Source organism: Amphiura filiformis, chromosome 2, assembly GCF_039555335.1.
Source record: "Amphiura filiformis chromosome 2, Afil_fr2py, whole genome shotgun sequence".
Classification (NCBI taxonomy): Eukaryota; Metazoa; Echinodermata; class Ophiuroidea; order Amphilepidida; family Amphiuridae; genus Amphiura; species Amphiura filiformis.
This window is the reverse complement of record NC_092629.1, coordinates 58,970,003-58,994,547: the sequence shown is the minus strand read 5'-3', so window position 1 is coordinate 58,994,547 and position 24,545 is coordinate 58,970,003. Positions and strand designations below refer to the sequence as shown.

General features: G+C 36.7%; 1 protein-coding gene across 1 annotated transcript in view; it reads right to left on the bottom strand.

The window, feature by feature from the left end:
• Positions 1 to 24,545, bottom strand: part of LOC140146463 (uncharacterized) — a 384,283-nt gene that overhangs the window by 33,590 nt on the left and 326,148 nt on the right. Inside the window, 2 exon segments of the mRNA XM_072168322.1 lie at positions 2,485 to 2,566; positions 3,317 to 3,399. Of these exon segments, the coding sequence (XP_072024423.1) occupies positions 2,485 to 2,566; positions 3,317 to 3,399 (165 nt within the window).

Sequence of the window (24,545 nt, the reverse complement as noted above, 5' to 3'; positions counted from 1 at the left end):
TCAGCCCACCCAAAAAAATCCTGGTTATGGGCCTGATTTCAAGGCCTGTATATTAACCACTTCCCTACTCAGATTTTCAATTTTAACAAATTTGATTCCTAAGATTTTCATTTCCATGTCAATGCCATCAGGTAAACGAGCCAAAATGGATAAATAATTGATGTCTGCAATGGGAGTTACGGTTTGAAATGGTTGTACGGATTATTTTGCTTTATTGCTAACTGTGTATGTTGTGAATTAATTAAAGCAGCAATCGGCTCTTCCATTTGAATTCTATACACCCCCTACGGAAGACAAGACCTTCATCTCCCACACAGGGGATGTGAATTTCAAATGGGGTTACCTGAATGGGTGACCCCATTTGAAATTAATTTACACCACCTATGTGGGAGATTAAGATCATGTCTTCCATATGAGGTGTATAGTATTCAACTGTAATTGCCCGATAAATGATTGAAATTAAAAATACTTTTGGCATTAATATAGAATCTGAATTGAATTGGTAGCATCTATAGATTAAAATCAAACTCTAACTCTCCTCATGATACACATTGGGCATACATTATAGAGGCATCCTGTACTTCAATGAGGGCAATCAATCTTCAGTCATAAATGTACAGTATGTATATCTATACAAGACCTGTGCCAATGTTTTGGAATAGGGTGACTTGATTCTTGTATCCTGTACATGTGTCAGAGCTATGCAACATATGGAGGACACAATTTGCGGCAAATAAAATATAATTAAATATTGAAAAGTTATAATAATAGGAGATTGTTGCGATGGCTTGTAAGTAAAGCAAGTGATCTGTGAAAAGAAGCAGACAAAAGCAATCATGTTGACCCCACCTGACCCCTCAGTCTGACCACCACCCTCTCACACTCTGACCCCACCCTCAGTCTGCCCCCTCCTATCCCCACCCATTCAAGGTCTGACTCTGTCCCTTCACATCCTTATCTTCCCCACCTTACTTCTCTTTATTTGCTTGACCAAATGTGAGATCAGTCCCATGTTTGCTTGACCAATTCTTATGCTTGCCTGTGCTAGTTGAAATCCATACACCCCCTATATATATATGAGGCATGCCCTAAATATTCCACACAATGAGTGTTCATTTTAAATAGGGTTACCTAAATGGGGGTGTATGGATTTCAACTGGAATATCCTGTGAAATATCCATGGGAAACCAACCAAGAAGTATGCTGACATCACCAAAACCAAAAAAAGATGATTGGGTTCAATCAACATTATAAAACACCAAACCAGAGAGAACAATATTGTTGAAAGCAACTAATACGGCCTATTTCAAATGTTTTAGTGACAAAATAATGGCGAAAACTCTTCGAGAAGTGAGTTTTAGAGGACCTGAGTACCAAATTGTCTGTACTATAACTGTTTCCTCTACTATAAAGACTTAATTTGATAAAAACCACTTCATAAAGACTTATTCTATATCTCATAGCCTACGTCCTTATTGGTCTGTAACTTGGCAATATCACTAAATTCCAATCTTTAAACCAATTCAACTAAATATTTAATCGGGGAAAATTCCAAGGCAGTAAAAACGTAGTAAGAGAATACAAACTGAATCCATAGTATGGGGCTCCCCTCAATTATCGCTAATGTCAAATCGAAATTAACGTCGCTATCAGGGAAGAAAGCTTTAACAATTCAAGGTCAGACCATTGATATGATAACTATGACAAAGCTCTCTATCCATGTGCTCTTTAACAAATTCAATATAATAATCTTGAATCCATTTTAATGTCTGTAGGATGGCTATATCTACTCTGTCAAATTCATTGCATTTCTCATTTTTCAAGAGTAAAATGGAATTGCATTGCAATTTTTCACTGATTATTTACAGTGACTATTCCTGTTTCATGTATAAGAATGTCATAATCTTGTTTAAAAATCCTTTATTTTAATTTTTTCTTCTATGAATCTAGTTTTAATTTCAAAACCAATACATTGCAGGGTATAATGTCAAATTTAGAGGAACGTTGAAAGTTGCCATGAGAATGAATTGGGGGTATCAAACAGTCTCCCTCATTGGTCAAACAAAACAATAGCCTAAAATGCCTAAAGACCTGCTACTATTGGTTCAAAACCAAATGGGGATATCTAACAGCTCATTCTATTGGTCAAACATACATCTACCAAAAAAATAAGAGCTCACACCACCAGCAGTCTTTTAATATAAAACTGCCTCACCCACCAGTCAAAACAACCCTGATTGCTTTTGTTTGCTGGCCTTACCCAATCAGAATGAATGATTAATGTGTGTTGTTATTGATATACCAATATCATCACGGGGAGGCGCCACCGGAGACTTACCGTACATTCCGTAGAGGCCCCGAAACATTGCCGCCCGCGTACGAGCTGCATTCTGAGGGAGCATCACCTCTTTGGGTTGTGCTTTCTTACACTCTACCTAAATGAGTGGACGGAATACAAGAAGACATACATAAGGACAAACATACCCATCATCATGTACGCTGTTCTGTTACGTACAGCCTGCTGCGGCAACATGACTTCTTTGGGCTGCGCTTTCTTGCACTCAACCTTAATATATGCGAAAATAAATAAAAACAAATAAACAATGTGAGTGTAATGGGTTAATAATGACTGTGAATGATAATATTGGGACTGTGTAATGAATGGGACAATAATTGTCATGAACAGAGACGAGGGGGCCCCACTTTCTCTATCACGTCTATGACCTGATCATCTTGACCAGCATTACGCCCTCTACACGCCAAAGCTCATCCGGAAAGAGGTTTGGTCACAGTTAAACATTCTGAGCAAGATTGAACATTAAAATCTGATTTTCTGCAAACCTAGTAAATCTACTATTACCTCACTGAGTGATAGCGATTGGTTTTTAGCCAATGAGGTAGAGTGCCTTTTGTTGCCTTCAGAAGAGTGCGCTACCTCATTGGGTAAATACCAATCGCTCGTTGCTCAGCGATGGAGTATAAATTCAGCTTTACGGATAGAAAATAGTTTTTTCTCTGTTGACAAGCCGCAGTTTTCATTGAACAGCTCTTTTCAGAGCCACCACTTATTTACTTGTCTCTGTTGACAAGGCAGTGTTCAGTTAACGGCTCTTTTCAGAGCCACCAAAACATTTACGTAAACAGATAGGTGAGGTCTGCTTGTTCACTGTTGACAAGGGGCAGTCCTCAGTGAACTGCTCTTTTCAGAGCCATCAGTAGGCAAGGGATGGCCTACATATCTCATTGTCAGGTACTTTGTCCTGACAATAGCTTGACAGTTCCAAACTTATCCGAGGGCGAACCGCTAAACACTCACCATCTTATTATTTATCTCATGATAGTGCAGTTCACATATTTTTTCTACAGAATCCTCATTTTCAAATACTACAAATCCGAAACCTGCAGAAAAGAGAAAAAAAAAGAGAGGAAAAGAATGAAAAATATTGAATTATAGTTTCATATGATTCGCTAGAATTATACTATATTTTATTGTGGCATTGTGTTATATAAATGCAAAATAGTAAATTTCAAATGGGGCCATCCATTCAGGTAACCCAATATGAAATTCTCACTCCCTGTGTGGGAGATTAAGGTCATGTCTTCCATAGGGGTTGTATGGATTTCAATTGGAAAAGCCTGACAAATTGATTGCATGAAAAATTTCACTTTGACAGAAATTGCTCTCCCCGCAAATGCGGCAATACGGTCCAAATCAATGTGACAGAAATGTCATAATGGGATAAAGGTGGCAAAATTCACCAAATGAGTCCAATGGGAACCCAATTCAATCTGGACATCTCTCAATAATTCATTTACACATTGTAACCACTCAAAAATTTATTGAGAAAAACATCCTCAAATTGAATCACTGGTTTCTGAGAAATGAACAACAACAAAATAAATTGCATGTTCGCTTGTTTTGGTCGTGTATTAAATTTGATTTTACAGCCTTCTACTCATTTTAAGTTACATTTCAACAATGCAAGATTATTACTATTGGTATTAATTGTTACGACTATGTGGTAACCATGGTAACTGAAACTGTTATGACCAGCTCACAATTATTTATAAAAAAAAGTGTTTGGTGACCTACATCTTACTGCAAAAGTAATTTGTGGACCTTTCTATGCAGCATAATTGTCCTTAAATTAATATCATTGCTGACATTTATGATCAAGTTAATAAAACATCGCTGAAGCTTCCTTCAACAGCAACCACCGGGCTATTCCAGTTAAAATCCATACACCCCCTATTTATATATTTATTTATTTATTAAAACTTCTTTTGCCTGGGTAACAAAACTCGAGTGTAAACTGAGGACATGATCTTAATGTCCCACACAGGGAGTGTGAATTTCAAATAGAGTCACCTATTCAAGTAACCTATTTGAAATTCACACTCCCTCTGTGGAAGATTAAGGTCTTGCCTACCATAAGGCCCTTCGCACTTGATTATTAGTTTCCTGTTTAAGATTTTGAAAAAGGGATGAGGTGACTTTTAATTATTAATTATTAATTATCTTTTATTTTCTTTATTTAGTTTGAACTATTACAAGCAACTATTGACTTGTTTTGACCAGAGCGGGCATTTAATTATTTCACAACAATATTTGATTTTATAAATAAGTGAAGGTGGAGTTGCACTCTTTGTTCATTCATCATTATTGTTGATATTATTAAAGTCAGAAAATGGCAAGTAGAAGTAGTTGAAAGTCATTTTAAAGGAGAAAATTTGAAATAAAATAAAATAATTAATTATTTTGAGATTTTCAATTTTGGACGCGGGCGGTAAACAGGAAACTAATAATTAAGTGCGAAGGGCCTAAGGGGTGTATGTATTTCAAATAGAATACCCCAATGATGTCAATTATGCTCATCTGTGAGGACACAGTTCTTTAACCCCAATATATTTATACATTTATAGAATGACCTTTGAATATCTTGGGTACATAAACTCATATACCAAAACTTTAGGTCACAATGTTAGCAATGGTAGTTATATTAGGGTTATTGAACTATGTAGTGAAGATGATGCTAGTTTGGTTCAAAGAGGACGATATAAAAGTCATTTTCAATTGACCTCAAACATTTACTCCAGATCTGTCCAATAAACACCAGTGAAAATCCATAAAGAAGTATATTTTTCAAATGTAATTCACAGGTCAGGATACATACATCATTTTGAAACCCATACTCCCCCTGTATTATGGCTTTTCCTTTATCTTCCACAACCATGACAACTGGGGTGAGTATTTCAAATGGAAGTTACCCAACTGTCTATTCTATTTGAAACTCATACCCCATCTGTGGAAGACTTTAGCTTAACCTTCTACAGGGGTAGTGTGGATATTAAATGGAATCACCCAATAAGTGGTAGGGTACCGGGTAGAATTGGAATACATTCATAATTAATTTTCATACACTATACCATATGGTAAAATTGACACTGCTAAAATATGCATATGGACATCAAGCTGGAGAGCCAATAAATGCCAATTAGTTGCCTCGTTTGTCATTATTGATGACGATGTTTCTCGTTTAGAATTTTGTATTGTTTCAATTACAATGCACTCACCAAATTACACATTAAATGTTTAATAATAAACCACCTGAACCATTTATGGATTTGATAATTACATATATGAATGGAATTCTTCGGAGGTAATAATGTTGCTACATTTATGAGTTGGCGAATACAGACTGAATAGAAACACAACCAAAATGGCCGACTCCATAGCAACAGCGCTACTAATTTAAGACATACTGAATCAGCTATTATATAGCTGGCATTCATACATGTTACAAATACCTAGTTTCACTTTATTAATATTTCTCCTTTATATATTTCCATGTTTCTGCTTTAAAATTGTATACAACGACACTTACAACAGGTTATTGTTACAGGAAATGTTACTATTTTAATGAGTTGGAAAGCAAGCAAAAGACTCGGCAGTATATGCACCACTGATAAACACATATTATTATTCTCTAGTAATTATAGGCCGAAACAGATGCTTTATTTGACATTAATGAAATCGGGTTGGTTTACAGAGCTTAGAAAGACAATGAGGCCACTGTGCGCAATGATTGTGAAAAATTTAACTCCCGAATTTGTTACTATGGATACGAGAATGGGATTCGCATCAACACGTATATGATGGAGCATACCATGAATCATTTTACACTGCCAATCTTAAAATTTTTTATAAATCTCCTTGACCAAGTTGACCATCCATTGTGCTCTCAAAGTGTTTGTATCATTCTATGAATGCAGAGACATAATAGGGAACCTTAGAGAACTGCATCGTAACAGATCGTCACATACACTTGTACAGATTCTGTTGACAAATCCACTTCTGGATAGAAATGATTTCACAAAACCCCTTGTAAAAATGTGCATCCACTACGCAAACTTTAATATGGACTTGTAATGACCCAGTAGCACACATTAATACATTAACACTCCCGCAATGGTCCAGAATAACTCTGGAATAACTATCTCATCCACTATACCCTCATGTATGATGAGATTAAGCACAAACAACTAAGTAATTACAGTCGATCTAGTTTTTTCACACCGTGCGGCAGCTGAACTAACTTTGTCACATATAGGTAAGCTTAAGGTGTTATCCACGGAAAGTGTATTCTTAATAAGGGGCAGCGAGGAAGGGAATACCTAAAAATATGCACTATGGGCCATAATGATCTCATCCCAGTGGCACTATTTAATAACCTCTATATAATCATAATAGCTCAAAAGTTAACACATTGTTGTGGGGGTATGAGTTTTTGTAACCAAGTACATTCAATGGATGCGCAAACTTATTGCACAGCAGACGACAAGTTTTAATTTCTTTTTTAATTCAAAAATGTCAGAATTGTAAATGTTCATGCCCATATTTGGAATCAGCACGGAAAATGCATTAAAATGAGTACAAACAAGCCTAGTATTGGTTCAGTGGTCCTTAATATAGCTCTTGATATTTTGAGAAATATCTCACAACTTGCACTTTTATGTTGCTGCCTATGGCTAGTATGCGGAGTATTATAAGGGAGGTGGTGGTAGCTATAAAGCAACATTTTATTGATGTGTTCTCTTAGGTCTATGTCGTGACCTCAAATTCACCTCATGACGCATCTCATATCTTGATGCTTAACAATAAATGTGGCGAACATAATTTCCACTGAACACAAAATGCAAATGATAAAATGAGAATGGAAGGAAAAAAAGGCTAGCAATATAATTAAACACCTTGCATTTTACAAGCCTAACTGATTACAATAATACTAGAGGGGGGCATTTTTCACATGCACTAAATTTTTGTAAATTTCACAACGGTCCATTTTGCAAACAGTATGTCATAATTGGCTTATAAAAGGTGTTAAACAACAAACCAATGAATTTGGCAAAATTGAGTTGCTAGCTGCACAAATAGACTTTATAAACATATTCACACAAAAATACAATGCTACAAAATTAAATTTTAAAAGTAATATTTCAACCTTGAAAATGGCAAAATCCCCTAAAGGCAAAAATAATAGATGGTAAAATTCATAATTTCATTTCATAGATGACTCGGTTCAGCTGCACGGATTAATCTTAGTCCAGCGATGTGTGATTTCCACAGATAAAAACATGAATGGTTTATACCATATCATAGTTGGCACCCCTATAAATTACATAATTTTGATGTCTGTACTAGCATATGTTAACATTTCATATCATTTCAATTTGTGAGTTCTTTTTGTTTTGCATATAAATTACATACAGGTGTAATATCAACCATTTCATTAAACTGCATTATATGTAAATAATAATAATTTTTTAGTTATTTCTGATGGAATTTAATCCATACCATTCTTTCTCTTACTCCTAAACCCTACCCCTACTCATGTGGCATAGCCAAGCTGGTAATGATTCCCACTGTGGAACATCTTGTTCCCCCTTCTCCCCTGTTGGAAGCTAGTCGACACAATTTTTAGATTTAAGGCATTTTTTTTGGCAATTTTGAGAATTTTCATCAAATCTTTCCTCCAGAAACTCCCAACTACGCTACTGCCCTACTTCAGAAGTCTTTGTTCTGCACCCTTGAAGGTTGTATTTTGTATAGGCCTAGTATATATCTGTATCTACTCTCCACAGACAAAATTGGTCAACAAATTTGGAACAAACAAATTTTCCCACTTTGAAGATGTTTTCCTTTTCATTTCATTTATACTTTATTTATTTACAACTGAAATTATATCCTCAAGAAAATATGCAAATTTGTTCAAAATATGCAAATTATTCACTTCAATTTCATCTCCTTCACAGAATAAATGCTTAAAAGTAAAAAAATTTGCATGTCACATGTCTAAGATATCCAATACCTACCAGTTATTTAACATGTGAAACTGAAAACCTTTCTCCTATATATATATAGTTAGTTTACTCCACTTCACATCGAAATCCAACCCCTTGTTTGCCCATTTACATCCCAAACTGGTTTCACTAAGCACACAAATGGCCTCATAACCAATGACACAGTTCTGTGACCTCTATTGAACAACAAAAACTCAAAATTTGACCTCAAGTTGTGGAGTATGAGTTTTGGTACCCAACACATTCAAAGGTCATTGCATGAATGTATATAAAATATTGGGGAAATTGAACTGTGTCTTGATAGATGAGCATGTTAGAGACCGAAATGTTTGCGACTGCGAAACCGTTGATAGAGCTTTATCACGCAACCTTTTAATCGCGCAAACACTACGTTAAATAGAACACGAAGGTGACTGATGAGATGAAACTTGATGAAAAGCAGAATTTATACGACGTTGACTTTGTTTTGCATCTCTCCAGAGATATGTGGGAATTAATATAACATTAGGCATGTTGTGTCGCTATGTCTCTTCCACATCAGCATCAATAAATAAAGATGGGTTCTTTATTAAAGCTGTTTGTTGTGGAACGCATTCGTTTGAAGACAGGCTCCCAATATTCAGAGCTAAGTAAATTGTTTTCTTAGTTCAACGTAATCTTTGCGGGTGTTGATTTTTATGCGATATTATGCTGCCCACCTCCTGGTTAATTTAATGCAATCCAATTTGTCAGTTGCGGAGAATGTGGCCCGGAGATGTCACTTTCTAAATGGTGTTATTGCAAACATGAAAAATAGATGTGACAAAATGTTGGTCACATGCATTTGTATCACTATTTAAAGGTGCTGGGTATGAACAGGCAAGTAGGCATTTTCTTCCCCTGTACAAGGATGGAGGGGGGAGAGGGCTCTGAAATGCAGGACATAGCAAAGGGGGCAGCCATGCAATTACAAAGTATGGCAAGCCAGTTGCGCAAAAAAGGAAAATACAACACAATGAAATTGCATTTAGAGAAATGCTTCAGAACCCTATCAGACTCTTACGATGAAATTACATTTAGAGAAATGCTTTAGAACCCTATCAGACTTTTACGATGAAATTACATTTAGAGAAATGCTTTAGAACCCTATCAGACTTTTACGACGCAGTTATGATTCTTACAAAGCAATTATCAAGTCCGGACACCATTAGGTGGTATTAAATGTCAAAATTTGTTCTCATTTTCATTTAACATTAAAACATTTCCATCAAAGATTCAGTTTCATTAGATTTGTATTGGTAAGTGTTAAGGTAAACTAATACTAGGCATTTTTCTTCTTTTTCAAAACAATTTATGTCAGATAAAGCTTTATCCCCTAATATCATGCACAAGAGGACAAAGACCTCACAGTCAGTTCCGATTAGAGTAATGCTTTACTGTCTGTTCACCCTACACTGGGAATCATGATAGCAGTGTCTGACATTGAATAATTTACCCAATTATGGTCATGAAATGGTAATATTGCAATTACGCTAAAAGCTACCAAGACAAAAGAATGCACTGGCCTTCACTGAAAACATTCGAATACACCTTTTTGTAATACAACACCTCACATTACACAGTCAAACACAAAAGTATTAAGCATGAAAAACAAAACCATATACAAGTAAAATGCAACGATATCCGACTCGCACCATGTCAATTGCCGCGATGTAAGCCAATCTTGCGTCTAAAATGTCTTCTCCATTTTGTTCACTATAAAAATATTCAATATACTATGTGCTAATGTTACATAGCTAGTGCCCACATTTATTGTCTCATATAACAAGACACGGTTCTTTCATTCAATACTTATGTGGTACAAATATAGCCCTCTGGGATTCCAAATGGGATGAGATACGGTACCAAAGGAGCAGAGGCTCGGTTCGTAATACACCATTATTTGAATGTGATTGTATGGACTATGTAAAGAAGATGAGAATATCAAATGACAGGGAAATCAGCAAGTCATTGATCAATTAAGCGATCAATTACCAATTATGTGATCAATAATTAAATTGCTCTATCCCAATTACAGAAAATTGCAATTAGCGAGTTGTTTTTCTTTTCTCCATGTTGCGTTAATTATTACTCTTGGTAATTTAGCAGCATGGTGGCCATCCTTTGCCGTACTTCCCATGCAACATTTATTGCTGTAAATAAGTTTTTAGTGTAAATAATTTACATTGAATGCATCACAATGTCTTGATTGGAAATATGTAACAGTTATGGTGATGCAAACAAATGGATTTTTTTAATGTTAATCATTCAAAGAACACCAAAATAAAATATATAATCTTTAGACTTCAATAGAAACAATTTTTCCCATCTGCTTTCCATTTATCTTAATGCTAAATACATAATACGCTGTAGAAGTGATTAATCGGATTAACTACCATAGCAATGGATGAATACTATTTTGGCTACATCGCCCCGCACTACAATGTTCATGCGGTACCGATGCATTGAACCATAGATGTCAAAGAAATGCTAATCAATTGCACCTGTAAGATTAGTCTCTTTGAAAAGAGCGGTATTGTATTCGATCTATTATATGATTGAAGACAGGTGATGAGTGCAGTGCAGCGCAGTATATTCAAAAATGGTATTCATCTATTGCTATGGTAGTTAATCCGATTATGGCGTCACTTCTACAGCGTATTGTAATTTTCATGAGGATTTTGATTCACAAAAGTTTGCAAATAGGCAGAGGAGACCGATAATAGCATCCAATTTTTGTACAATTTCTCAAAACTTTGAAACTGCACAAATATGTATCAAAAAATAACAATACAGTATTGAAAAAGAGTGCTGATTAAAACGAAGTCGACAAATCACTGAATGCTGCTTTAATGAAATGAGAGGAGAGAGAAAAAATGTCTGAACTAATCTGGAATAGCATCTGGGTTATTCAAACAGATATCTGGTGATTTGCAGCCAGTCCTGGACTTCTTCACATAAATAAATAATTCAATAAATAATGGGGGCGAAAAGTGGAAACAGCCCGAGATCCGTAGTAATGTAGACTAAATATACAACCTGCGAATATGGAAATGAGGGAGAGCTGGGAGGGACACGAAGAGGTCAATGACCTTTGGTGCATCGTTACAGCGAGGATAGAATTCTAACATTGGGCTGGAGGGATGTTGTTAAGGACATACGGAGGGAAATACATGATTTGCAAAGTCTCCATCAGATTAACATTGAAAAGGTGGAAAATGATGTCTCACTTAAATAAAAAGACAAAATAATTTTTGATAATTGGTATGTGGTGATTGAGGGCAACAAGAGGTCATCTAGCAGCATTTCTGATTGGTTGATGACTTGAAATGCTCATTGCAATTGCCAATTATGACTTGGCTTTAAACTATTTATGGTCAAACTTGCATTTGCTGATGATCTTATTAATACCCTCCATGATTGGTTCAAAATTGGAGACAATATTAATTTTGGCCAATCAGCAGGTAGTTTTCATGGGATTATAAGGTAAATTCGGTAATACCCAAAATCCTTTCACTCTATACATGTCATCTTCACTGCTCACATTGCTACTGCGCTGGTTTGACTGGTCGAGCATGTGTACTGCAGAAGTGGGTAAGTACAATAGCTGCCATGTGTAGGCGAGTACAATACGGTGCCAAATGTTCACAAGGCAGCTATTGCACTTACCCAAAAAAAAAAAAAAAAGAAGATGTTTGCTTGCCCTCAACCGACCAACCCTAATTTTGGAAATCAGAAAGAAGTTTTTTTCTATTTACTGTACAAAAGAATACCGACCCTAATTTTGGAAATTCCTGAAAAAGTTTTTTTTTTCTTTTCAAATTTTTGCATTCTGAAGATGTAAAAAAAAATGCATTTTAGAGTTTTTGTTCAACATTTTAGTTGTTTTGTAATGTTAGTTGATTCATTTTGACACCTAAATTGTCTGATTTTTCATATTTTGAGCCTTAATTAATTACAAACAGTAGAGTTTGTTAGTAATTAAAAAAAAGGAAGAAAAAAAAAAAAGAAATCGACCGACCGACCCAATTGCTTTTAAAATTCAATTGAGGGCAAGCAAACTATTTTTTTTTCTTGGCCTTATGGCACTGAGCAGTTGATGTGTGCACTGAAGACATGATGATATAGTTCAGGTATTTTTATACAAAAATTTACAAGAATCACAGAAATGGTTTATTTCTAGATAGAGAATTAACATAACCTTTAAACCTAAGTTGCCAAGCACCTTAAATATCACAGATTTTTTTGACCTGGGGTAGAATATCAAGTCTCATACCCTTATAACGATAAATACAATTTGAAGATTTCACAAGAAAGTCATTGATCTGTGGTAACTATGGTAACCACATTGTACCCAACACATCATGTGTCCTTAAACTAAAAGTATTGATAGCTCTACCAAATTAGGATGTTTTTTTCTTCATTTTGTCAGTTTTCTCAGGTCATTCATATCACTGCTGGCATTTACAACCTGCTCATTAAGACAAAGTTGGGAATCTATCGCTCTTCTAATGACTGCGCAAAGACTACAGGTACCTGTGTACAAAGGCTGCAGCTATCATGGTCTTCAACACAGTCATACCATACTACTGGTTTAATAAGACTACCCTCCAAATGGATCCCTCTAACCATGAGCATCAATCCTGGGGTGGGGTGGGGGATGTGTTGTTTTCAGCTTCTTTTCAGCCCAAATGCCACTCCCAAACTTTTTGAGAAAGATTGGCACCATACTGTTAGTCTTCTTCATATTCAAATGAAGTATCAATGACAGCATATCTTTTCTTGAAAATTTTTGAAATAAGCTTAAAATTATTTGAATTAAATTAAGAATATTTTTCATCAATATTAATTTCTGCCATGTAGGGAAGATATCCTACCCTTCCCAGAATCCTTTGCAACATGATACCTTACCACATTTCATCAAATGACACTCCCAGTACTTTGTACAAGTTCCCTTGTGTTTTTATTTTGATAATATACTGACTAAACATGAGTTGATAGTCAAGAAATGAACATATTTTGCAAGATTTGGATGTGTTCTGTTCATGTCGCTATCTACCAATGTTGTACTAGATAGCAAATCAGTACAGAGAACTGAAATGAGAGAAATGCATTATGGGAAGTGTGAGATATCTTCTCTGGTAACCACATCTAAATAGAAATTTGACAAATTAACCCACAATCCACAATTACTTGAATATTACAATCAACCGAAACTAAACGATAACTTTTGGTGAAGTTCTGACAAACTCAAGCAAACTTCTCTTTTCCAAAAAGTTCAAATAAAGTGAAACAACAATACTGCTAGAAATCCATCACAAAATCTATTCCCAAAGTTAACTTCACCAAAACAAATTGATGGAATTTTCTCCTCCAAGTGGCCATTTCTTCCGTCTCAGCAGCGCTCCACTTTCTAATCATGAACGCATTCATTCAAGGGGAAGATCTCCAGCGGCAACAGCCGCCCGTCTCCTGTTTTTGTGACCTTTGACCTTTCTCCATTGGATTCAGCTTGGCAGAAGAAGCAGGAAGCACACCCTAGTTATCACTACACATGACCAATTTATTGTTTTTTTTGGCTTTTAGTTCATAACATGCGATTAAAGCCTGGCAACCTTGCAATAATCAGAGGAAAATGTTAACAAAATTTTGATTAAGTGCAGCATATTACGCATCAAATTTGCTGCACAGCTATCAATATGTTGCATATCTTTCACATAAAGCATTGCAACAACTTGATATTTTCCCTCCATGACAAGTGGCGGCCATCTTGGAAATAACTATGCCAGAATGTGCCTACAACCCAGACGCGGTATTAAAAGAGTTACGCTTCTGAAATGCTCCTCGGGCTTTGATGGAACCGATTTAGCTAATTCTGTCTTGAAAGCTTCGTCTTGGTACCGACGAGAAACGGTATCATGATAGAGGTTGTGAAATGCTGCAATACACAGGCATGTAGGACTGGCGTAATTGTTCAATAAAATATTGTGAGCGCTTGTACTACCACCTGTGTTCCTTACCCATTCTGTTTAGTATTTCATGACTATCACTCCTTGCAAAAGCTGTTAAGGGAACATAAGAGGCTTACTGAAACTATGTGATACCTTCATGTATGTATTGGTCTGTCTACCTACCTATTAGTTGTTGTTGAAACATTTTTTGACTAACAGGGTGCAGATGTTTATGTGGTCAGTGGCATAGGGGCCAAGGTTACTTTCAGGGGAGGGGGGTTAACAAAAATAACATCAAGAGAAACAAACTGACAGAAACATACTAAATTAGACTTCAAGAAAATTGGAATCTGGTCAAAAACATCAAAAACGCATTTCTGATGCGTATCTCATGCCTCATTTCATATTACATGAGATGGCGCTTTGCAATTGTCCAGTTTTTGTACCCAAATTGTCAAAGGTCATTCAATGCATGTACAAATGTACTGGGGTTAATGAATTGTGACCTAATAGATGAGCATGTTGTGGATCCTAGTGATTATTTAGACATTTTATTCAAATAAACACATCCCTTAAATACATGCCTTTGATTGATGGATTTACTTCTCTGCATAGCCCAAGAAGATACTAACAAAGTGAATATTTTCACCCAGATAATTCTTCGCGCTTTACCAATTTTGAATCAAATTCACGTACTTTTAAATTTACGATTTGAAGATTCCTTACATTGACCTATACACATAAGGAATATGTTTGTGCATTGGTGCTTTCATGTTAGCTACTTGGAATGCAACAAGCACAAACATAAATATAGCGCCAAAATATATCCACTCTGACTACACAACAGGCTCGCTTTGCCACATGGAAACAGGCCGGCATCGAGCAACGGTCATCCACCCTACAGTGCTCTAAAAACCCACTAAACCTGAATGTACTTTAGATTAGCGGAGAATGTCAGGCACAGATATACTGGGTGATGATGTGGTTGAAGTGGCCTGTACGACAACCACCATGCAAGCCATCTTCTTTTTACGCTCCGCTAATATAGCTATAAAAGCTCTGAAGGGATAAAATCACGAGGGGAACTTGAGGAAAATGATAATGTTATGATCACAGGCTATAAACACGGGGGAAAGAAAACCTTAGCACTGAGATGAGGTGTATCTTATTTATTGCAATGTGGTTGGAAAGAAACGACAGTTACATTAATCCTTTACTTGCGCTATGCATTATGCACCACGTGTAGATATGAAGGGGTTGGTGTACTATCAGAAGATACCGTACCCTTTCCCATAATCCTTTGCAACATGACGCATCACCTCATTACATCAAATGACACTCCATCCCTTTGTATTCATTTTGAGAATACTGTTTAAACATGGGTCGATATTCATGAAAGTAACGTATTTTGAAAAGATCTGTATATGCTCTGTTCATTGAGGTACCTTTCGTCACTATCAAGCCATGTTGAACTGAATTGCAAATCAGTACAGAACACTGTCATGGAAGCAGTGCATTGTGGGAATTCTAAGATAGCTTCTCTGATGCACTATTAAGCAAAAGTGCATTAATGTAGTTCCTCTGACTTTTTCATGTTTCTTACGGTTAAGTTGTTTCCCTAAGGGAATACAACATGAGATTTTGTGTATCATTCAACAGTTGGAATAAGGAGGGCCCAACAATTTATATTAATCAATGTTGGTGCAAAATTGGTTGAATCCATCAAATGAATTAAGCACTTATAAGCTTGCCCATACATCTTGAACAATAATGCTGGAAATTTCTAATGCAGGACCTTGGATTTCAATTCGCCGTTGAAGAAGTGATGTAACAGGATTAATTACCATAGCGATAGGTGAAAACAAATGGATTGCCCTGCACTAGAAGTAGGATGCATCACCTGTCATGTCTGTGACATGGACACTTATCGTACAGGTGCAAGTGACTCAGGCACAATGTAAAATTTCCATAGAATTACGATCCAGGTCTTTATGCCTATTCTTATTTATTGTTTTCACCTATCGCTATGGTAATTAATCCTGTTACATCACTACTTCTAAAGTGAATATTAAAAATAGTGCTCTATGCATTGAGTTTGAAATGGCTCAAAGGAATTATATTTTATTCATCACTCCATGTGACTATCTGACTATGGTCATTGATGGTCATAATGCAAGAATATTTAGTAGCCAATTAACATATTAAAATTCTTGTGACTATCATGGTCACCGATTATCACAATGCATGAGTAATATGTAGCCAATGAACATATTGCTTGTTTCAAGAGTTCAGCCAATCAACACGGGTTTGTAATGCTATCATTGGCAGACAGTGAAGTAAGCGGAATCAAACGGGCAGCGGAGGAGACTAAACAACAAGCAGATCCTGCGGAGCAGACTAAACAACAAGCAGATCCTCTTCCAAAAGACAGTCGCACTTCTTTCCAAGCTTAACAAAGTACAATGACAGTAACACTGGCTCATTCAGCCCTTCCTTTCGAGACAGATCGCTTTCTCATGGCATAACGCTCCCTCTTAATCTCTTACTCACCCCTACTTATTCATCATCATCATACTTTATAAAACATTCGCGTCCGCCCCCTTGCTCCATGAATCTCAATGTTGTTACTTTGCAACCAATAACTCAAAAAAATCAACTAGATTAACCAAACGTCACGTAAATACCGGAAAAACTAAAAAGCGGTCGGGTCCATCTTTGGAAGCGGTCGCCATGGCAACCGACTCAAATTGGTTGTGAAGTGACCTTATGTAGAAGGCCCAGATTCTATGGCGATTATTGCAAATGAAGAGGGGAAAAAGCGATCACAGTTCAAATGTTATCTTCTCTTTTGAGCCTGTGAGTGGCACATAGCTATAATTTTTTTTCTCTCGAAAGAAGTTTTGTAACTTGTAACAAATAAATGTAAGCACTTAGAGACAAATGTATCTATGTATCTTTACCACTAAGCCATATCCAGTGTCCTGATTTCCATTTATAACTATTGATGAAACAGGTTAATTTCTACATTTTATATTTCCCCTGATTTAACAGATTTTCAAATGTAGGTTGTCACGTTTGCATTCTCATCAATAATACTGACAAGGAAAATCCCTTTCCTTTTGCATGGTTTGTCTCAATTATTTCAAATAAAACAACTATTTTTCAAAAGTAGAAAATAACTTGGTTTAAAGGTAAATTGGGCCATTCCATTTAAAATCCACACTCCCCTTGTGGAAGATTTTGGAAATATCTGACACAGGGGGACTCAGGGAGTATGAATTTCAAATGGAATGAATACATTAGGCACCTCCATTTGAATTTCATACACACTCTGAGAAAGATTCAACCTGAATCTTCCATAGAAGGAGGGGGAGTTTCAAATGGAGCTGCTAATGTTCAATCCATTTGAAATTCATACTCCCCCTGTAGGGGTAGTGTGGATTTTAAATGGAATAGCCCAATACATCAATTTGTACTCTCAAAAAATGTGGTAAAAACATGTCACACACCCACATTGTTGTACAGAGAAATTTGCCTCTGTCAGCCCATGGGAGAGGTCTATCTTGCTCATCCTAGTCACATAAAAACAGTCACAAGAATGATGCTGTAATTGATATAAATATCAACAATACAACATTTGAGAAAACCTATCTCCCACACCCACATTTAACACATGTAAATCCACCTCGGTCAGTTCATCCAACTGCTGCGAGCTTGAGCTCGCGTTGCATACATACGGTGAGTAAAATCTAGGGAACAATGTCCTGATTGATTATGTACCTGTCCTAACAACCTCAATTCAATCCGCTAACATATCAGAAGGATGCAAATCACAATAGCTGCTATGTGCATGGTTAATCCATACACTATGAGATTCCTCTTGCTGCTGCCCAGCTACTTTGTGGCTACTTTGCAGCACCAATCCAGTACCACTGTGTGAGTACAGTATGTGTGATTCCCATGTGTGTACCGGTTGTATAGAGTACCCACACAGGTGCTCTAGAGTACTAAGCTGCACAACAGTGTACCTCTGGGTACAGCAGCAGTAAGAATCTGGTGGTGTATATAGCTAACATATCACCTCATCTCCTATGGGAAAGTTCAATAGCTCCCATTCAACATAATGAAAGTTGACCTCAAGTTGTGGCGTATGAGTTTTTGTAACGAAAATATCACTTTACAGTACACAGAAATTGGAGAAATATTTTTTTCTGTGGAAAATTTGGCTTCCAATGAAATGTAGATTTTTGACAGCCTAAATTTTACTCTCATCTAGTGTCAAGAGGAACAAATTTTCAGCTGCCACACAGTAACCACTTACACTAGGATCCACAACATACTCATCTATCAGGGCACAGTTCTATATAACCCCAATACATTTGTACATTCATTGAATGACCTTTGAAAACTTGGGTACAAAAACTCGTACTCTGCAACTTGAGGTCAAATTTTTCACTATGATTATTTAATTGAGGTTATTGAACTATGCCATTGGGATGAGGCCATTGTGGTCCATAGGGTTAGTTACAGTGATGGTGCATCATTATCTATTGTACCCAAGGCAGCTCTACACCTTCACCCAATGTTCCCATCCCATAATGAGCTAACCATATTTTTTCCCTGAATGGAATTCCCAATACTGTGACACTATAAAGTGATAAAATAAAATCCCTAGTACTACTACTAGTGTGTCAATTGGTAATGCACACCGCACAGGCTGTGTGTTAAGAGGATCGCTTGGTGGCCTTTCCTTGCTCCATGGCAATGGGCTATTCCAGCTGAAATCTATACACCCTATGGAAGACATGCCCTCAATCTCTCACACAGAGGGTACAGATGCAAATAAGAGTCACCCATTCAGGTAACCCCATTTGAAATTCACAATTCCTGTATGGAAGATTATAGTCATGTCTTTCCTAAGGGGTGTATGGATTTCAACTGGAATAGCACAAATTTGCACAATGAGCTATAATGATCTCACTCCCAGCAACAGAGTTTAATAATTCACATTCAACAATCATAGCTCAAAAGTTGACCCCTAGTACTTAGTAGTGGTGTACCCAACATAATCAAAGGTCATTCTATGATAGTACAAGCATATGAAGGTCAATGGACTATGTCCTGTCTATGAGCATGTTGTCAGCATTGCACCAATACTGGTAGTTATAAATCCAGTAAAAGTTGTTTATTCATGTACCATCCCATTCAACATATCATGTGATGGATCATGTGACATATGTAATATTCATCCGGTTGGGTGATGATAAATCTTGTAGAATGCCCAAGTATGGGTGCTCGTTTGAATCGTTATACGGAAAATGGTGGGGAAGAAAAGTAATGATATTTTGGATTTGTTGACTTTAAAAATATCTGTGCGCTAACAAAACCCCTGCGATAGGCCTCAAGCAAATGCAATTTGACATACTAAGAATGGCCGTAAATGTGTCAGCGAGTTACCATGGAAACCCAATCCGGTCAGCCATATTGGATTGCATGCGACAAGGTCAACGTACACAGGAATGGCTAGTTTACTGACCAATGGCAAAAAAACCCGAGGCTGGACAAAACCCCATGGCTAACTTAACAGGTCAGGGAGATATATCCACAAGCTGGTCAACCACTACAGCCAATGTGGACAGTGGTTAGCCACTATGGCCAACGTGGACAGTGGTCAACTACTATGGCCAATGTGTACAAATCAAACAAAGACAGCAAGATGGACGCCTACTATTGCGAGTGTTAGCTAAATACACACACGCAATATCTTATGAATGAATACTCTTGAGTGACCATTGATATATATTGGTCAGTGTCCGGTCAATATAAACAGTGACCACCTGTTGCATATATTATTACGTGTGAACAAACCACTCAATCACATTACAAATTTAGATCGCTATAATACTACCGAGTCGTGGTTATAAAACGTGGGTATGAGCGGGACCTTTAATCATTTACACGCAGGGTTATACGGTTTGAAAATCGTTTATTTATCGGTCTAGTTATCTAACCACAACATGCACCTAACACTTTGTTACTCATAATCCGAGACTGAAATTGGGTAAATAGAACACATATGGAATCCCAACCCCTGAATACATGTACATTGTACAGCAGCCTATGCATAATGCAACCTTTCAAAAAGCAGTCGTTAGTCGGCCAAACTCAAGCTCGATTTTTCTGCTCCGTTTAATTTGTATATAATACGTTACATCATGTTAAAAATACAACAGACCTGGCGTTTTAGCTTGCAAGAATAGAAAGTTACATTTTTTGAATTGCTGAAGAAAAAACACAGTTAAACGAAGGAACTGAAAGCTTATTTTCAGCTGTATTTGGGAATAAATTTGACCGATTTTCGACTCGTTTTTGTCGCTGACATCTCTTATGGACTATTTACTCCCACTCAGCTATACAAATACCCTTTTCAATGCACAAATGGTATTCATCAACAGGAATGAGGAAAGAATCATAAAATTGTTGGAATAATTCATATTTTTAAAAAACTGGTATATATTTGAGAACCTCAAAATTGACTGTAATAAGAATATAAACATGCCTATATTTGATTAAGTGGGTATTGAGTATACTCTTGAGTAAAGTTGACATTTTTTGAAAATAAGTATTTTCTTCTTTCCCATGTTGTCATACTTGCGTGCAACATATTAAGAACACAGTTTGTAAGATAAAGGTGACGCTGCTGAACTCGGAAAACATACTATTGAATTACACACACATGTACACTTTTGTAACAAAACAAATGGCAAGGTTTTTTTCTGTTTTTTGCATTAAAGAAAAAACAAATTAAATCAGGAAGTTCCCAAAATTAAACAGTTTGTGGCCTGAAGTAAGCATAAACACATATTTTAAGCATCCGAGTATAGGTGTTTCAGCTTGCTATCTACTGAAGATAATGATGACAAATACTATCTACTGAAGATAGCAAATACTATCTACTGAAGATAGCAAATACTATCTACTGAAGATAGCAAATACTATCTACTGAAGATAGCAAATACTATCTACTGAAGATAGCAAATACTATCTACTGAAGATAGCAAATACTATCTACTGAAGATAGCAAATACTATCTACTGAAGATAGCAAATACTATCTACTGAAGATAGCAAATACTATCTACTGAAGATAGCAAATATTATATCCTTCATTAATATATTCTCGTTCATTAATTGGTTAAACGACTGTCATGTGACCAAAAATAGTTTTGCTATTTTGTAAAGCAGTGGAAAAGCCGATTGATGAGGGAATGAGGTACTATTCAAAGTACTATTTCCGGGAAATAGTTTTACTATCTCCCTCTGAGCGCGTATGACCTCATAGCAGCGTCGCAGTTCCTAGTGGTCGGTGCAACTCGCCACATACGCTGGATATCGCTACCGGTTTAATGTGTAGCAAGTCATGTTGTCTTGTGAAGCACACAAGCAGCTACAACTAGTAGGCCTACAATCAGCACAGAAGTGCAGCTAAAAATCTGGCGGTTTCATGGCATAGGCTAATCTAAGTTACATCAGGATCAATATCTTATAATATTGGACGGCGAAATAACAGAGAACATGCATAGAGGTTTACAACATTACAACGGTAAGCTTTATAGCCACTCAACTGGAGTGCGTGCTTTGTGCATGTAGGCCTATGTGCATGCATTCAATCAAAACAAAGCAAGGCCAGCCTAGCCTTGACTCGGGCCTAGCTTAGATTTATGCATAGGCCTATGTATGATAAAGCCGGCCTTTCTAATATTTTAACCAATTAATGAACAAAGAATATATTAATGAAGGATATAAAACAAATATTTACTGCTCTAAATTCGGGATCTGGTGGAATCTATTGGTCCCCTCGGTGAACTGGAAACCGTGAGCCTACTATTTCCCTCGACCTGGCGACCAATAGATTCCACCAGATCCCTCATGAGCAGTAAATATTTGTATACTATCTACTGAAGATAGCAAATACTATCTACTGAAGATAGCAAATACTATCTACTGAAGATAGCAAATACTATCTACTGAAGATAGCAAATACTATCTACTGAAGATAGCAAATACTATCTACTGAAGATAGCAAATACTATCTACTGAAGATAGCAAATACTATCTACTGAAGATAGCAAATACTATCTACTGAAGATAGCAAATACTATCTACTGAAGATAGCAAATACTATCTACTGAAGATAGCAAATACTATCTACTGAAGATAGCAAATACTATCTACTGAAGATAGCAAATACTATCTACTGAAGATAGCAAATACTATCTACTGAAGATAGCAAATACTATCTACTGAAGATAGCAAATACTATCTACTGAAGATAGCAAATACTATCTACAGAAGATAGCAAATACTATCTACTGAAGATAGCAAATATTATCTACTGAAGATAGCAAATACTATCTACTGAAGATAGCAAATACTATCTACAGAAGATAGCAAATACTATTTACTGAAGATAGCAAATACTATCTACTGCAGATAGCAGCTGCTATCTACTCAATGGAGGAGGGCAATCAAATGATGATACCAATAAACTTGAATTCAGCTATCTACTGAAATAGGCAAGTGCCTGATATGAAATACCATGAAATGAATAATGAGCCAATTCATTTCACATGACTATCTACTGAAGATAGCAAATACATGATATGAAATACCATGAAATGAATGAGCTAATTCATTTCACATGGCTATCTACTGAAGACAGCAAGTACATGATACTATGAAAGGAACACGCCCATTTATTTCACACGGCTATCTACTGAAGATAGCAATTTGATATACAATACTGGGCTATTCTAGTTGAAGTACATCTTCTATGGACGACATGACCTTAGTCTTCCATGCAGGGAGAGTTCTAAATTAGAAGCGGTTGACTGAATGGGTGACTCCATTCGACATCTACACCCTCTGTGTGAGAGATAAAGATCATGTCTTCCACAGGGGGTGCATGGATATCAACTGGAACAGCCCACTCCCTCCCAAATAAAATGCAGCACATTTTACAGGTTGTCGATGACCACTATGGCCCATACCATTCAATGAAACAACAACACAGGGACAACAAAAGCACATACTCTAGACAGTCCACAATTGACCTTCCCAGTCAGGATCAGCTCCCCAAGTTTTGTATGTGACACAATGTGATGTAAATAAATTGTCTGGTGGAATTTCAATATTTACACAAGAGCGTAATAATCATCCGCAGGGTTCGAACCTGCAACCTCTTGGAACACCCTAACGATTGAGCTAATTTGACATCTTGACTAGAGAAGTAAGAACTTGAATTTATTAAGTATACTCAGAATGTATATCTGCTGTATCTACTAAGTATATTACTTGGAAAGGCAGAAAAGCTATCTACTGAAGATAACAAACAAACATCAAAACTGACTAAAGGTGACCAGATTTAACATCTATCTTGGTTAAATACAGGAGCAGTTTTATAATCAGTCAATTTTATCTCCTGACAGAAAGAAAAGGAAATTAGACCTTTTATAATGTTGCAAATGGACTTCCATGACTATCTATCAAAGATAGCACATACTTAATGTTACAATGTACTGACTGCAGCAGCAGTACATTATACCCGTAGGCAATGTTTCAATCGAAGCACCACATAAATAGCGCAACACAAAATCATTTAAGAAACCATTTTTGGAACTCTGTTATCCCAAATATAGAATCAATCATTGCAAAGTCTTGAGGATTTATATTGGGCCATTCTAGGTGAAATCCACAACCCCCTGTGGAAAACATGACCTTAATCTCCGAAACAGGAGGTGTATTATAAAGTCACCTATTCAGGTAACGGTAACCCCATTTGAAATACACATTTCCTGTGTGGAAGATTACGTCATGTCTTCACACTCCCTGTGTGGAAGATTAAGGTCATGTCTTCCATAAGGGGTGTAAGGATTTCAACAGGAATAGCCCAATCATCTCCAAGTCTTGAGGATTTACATTGTGTGGAGGGCGAGTTTGGTTCAAATCGACCTTTTACTAAAGCAATTTCAGCCAGAAGCAGAAGGTTCGTCTTACAACATGGCCTCTCATGGCTACGATTCCCACACGTCCATGTGAAAAAACATTTACACAGCGACGCTAGTTAAATGCGCTAGCACGCACCCTGACCACACTTTTGACACAGTCGGAAAGGGGAGAAATCCAGCAAATAGGGCCGACGAACAAACGTGTCGTT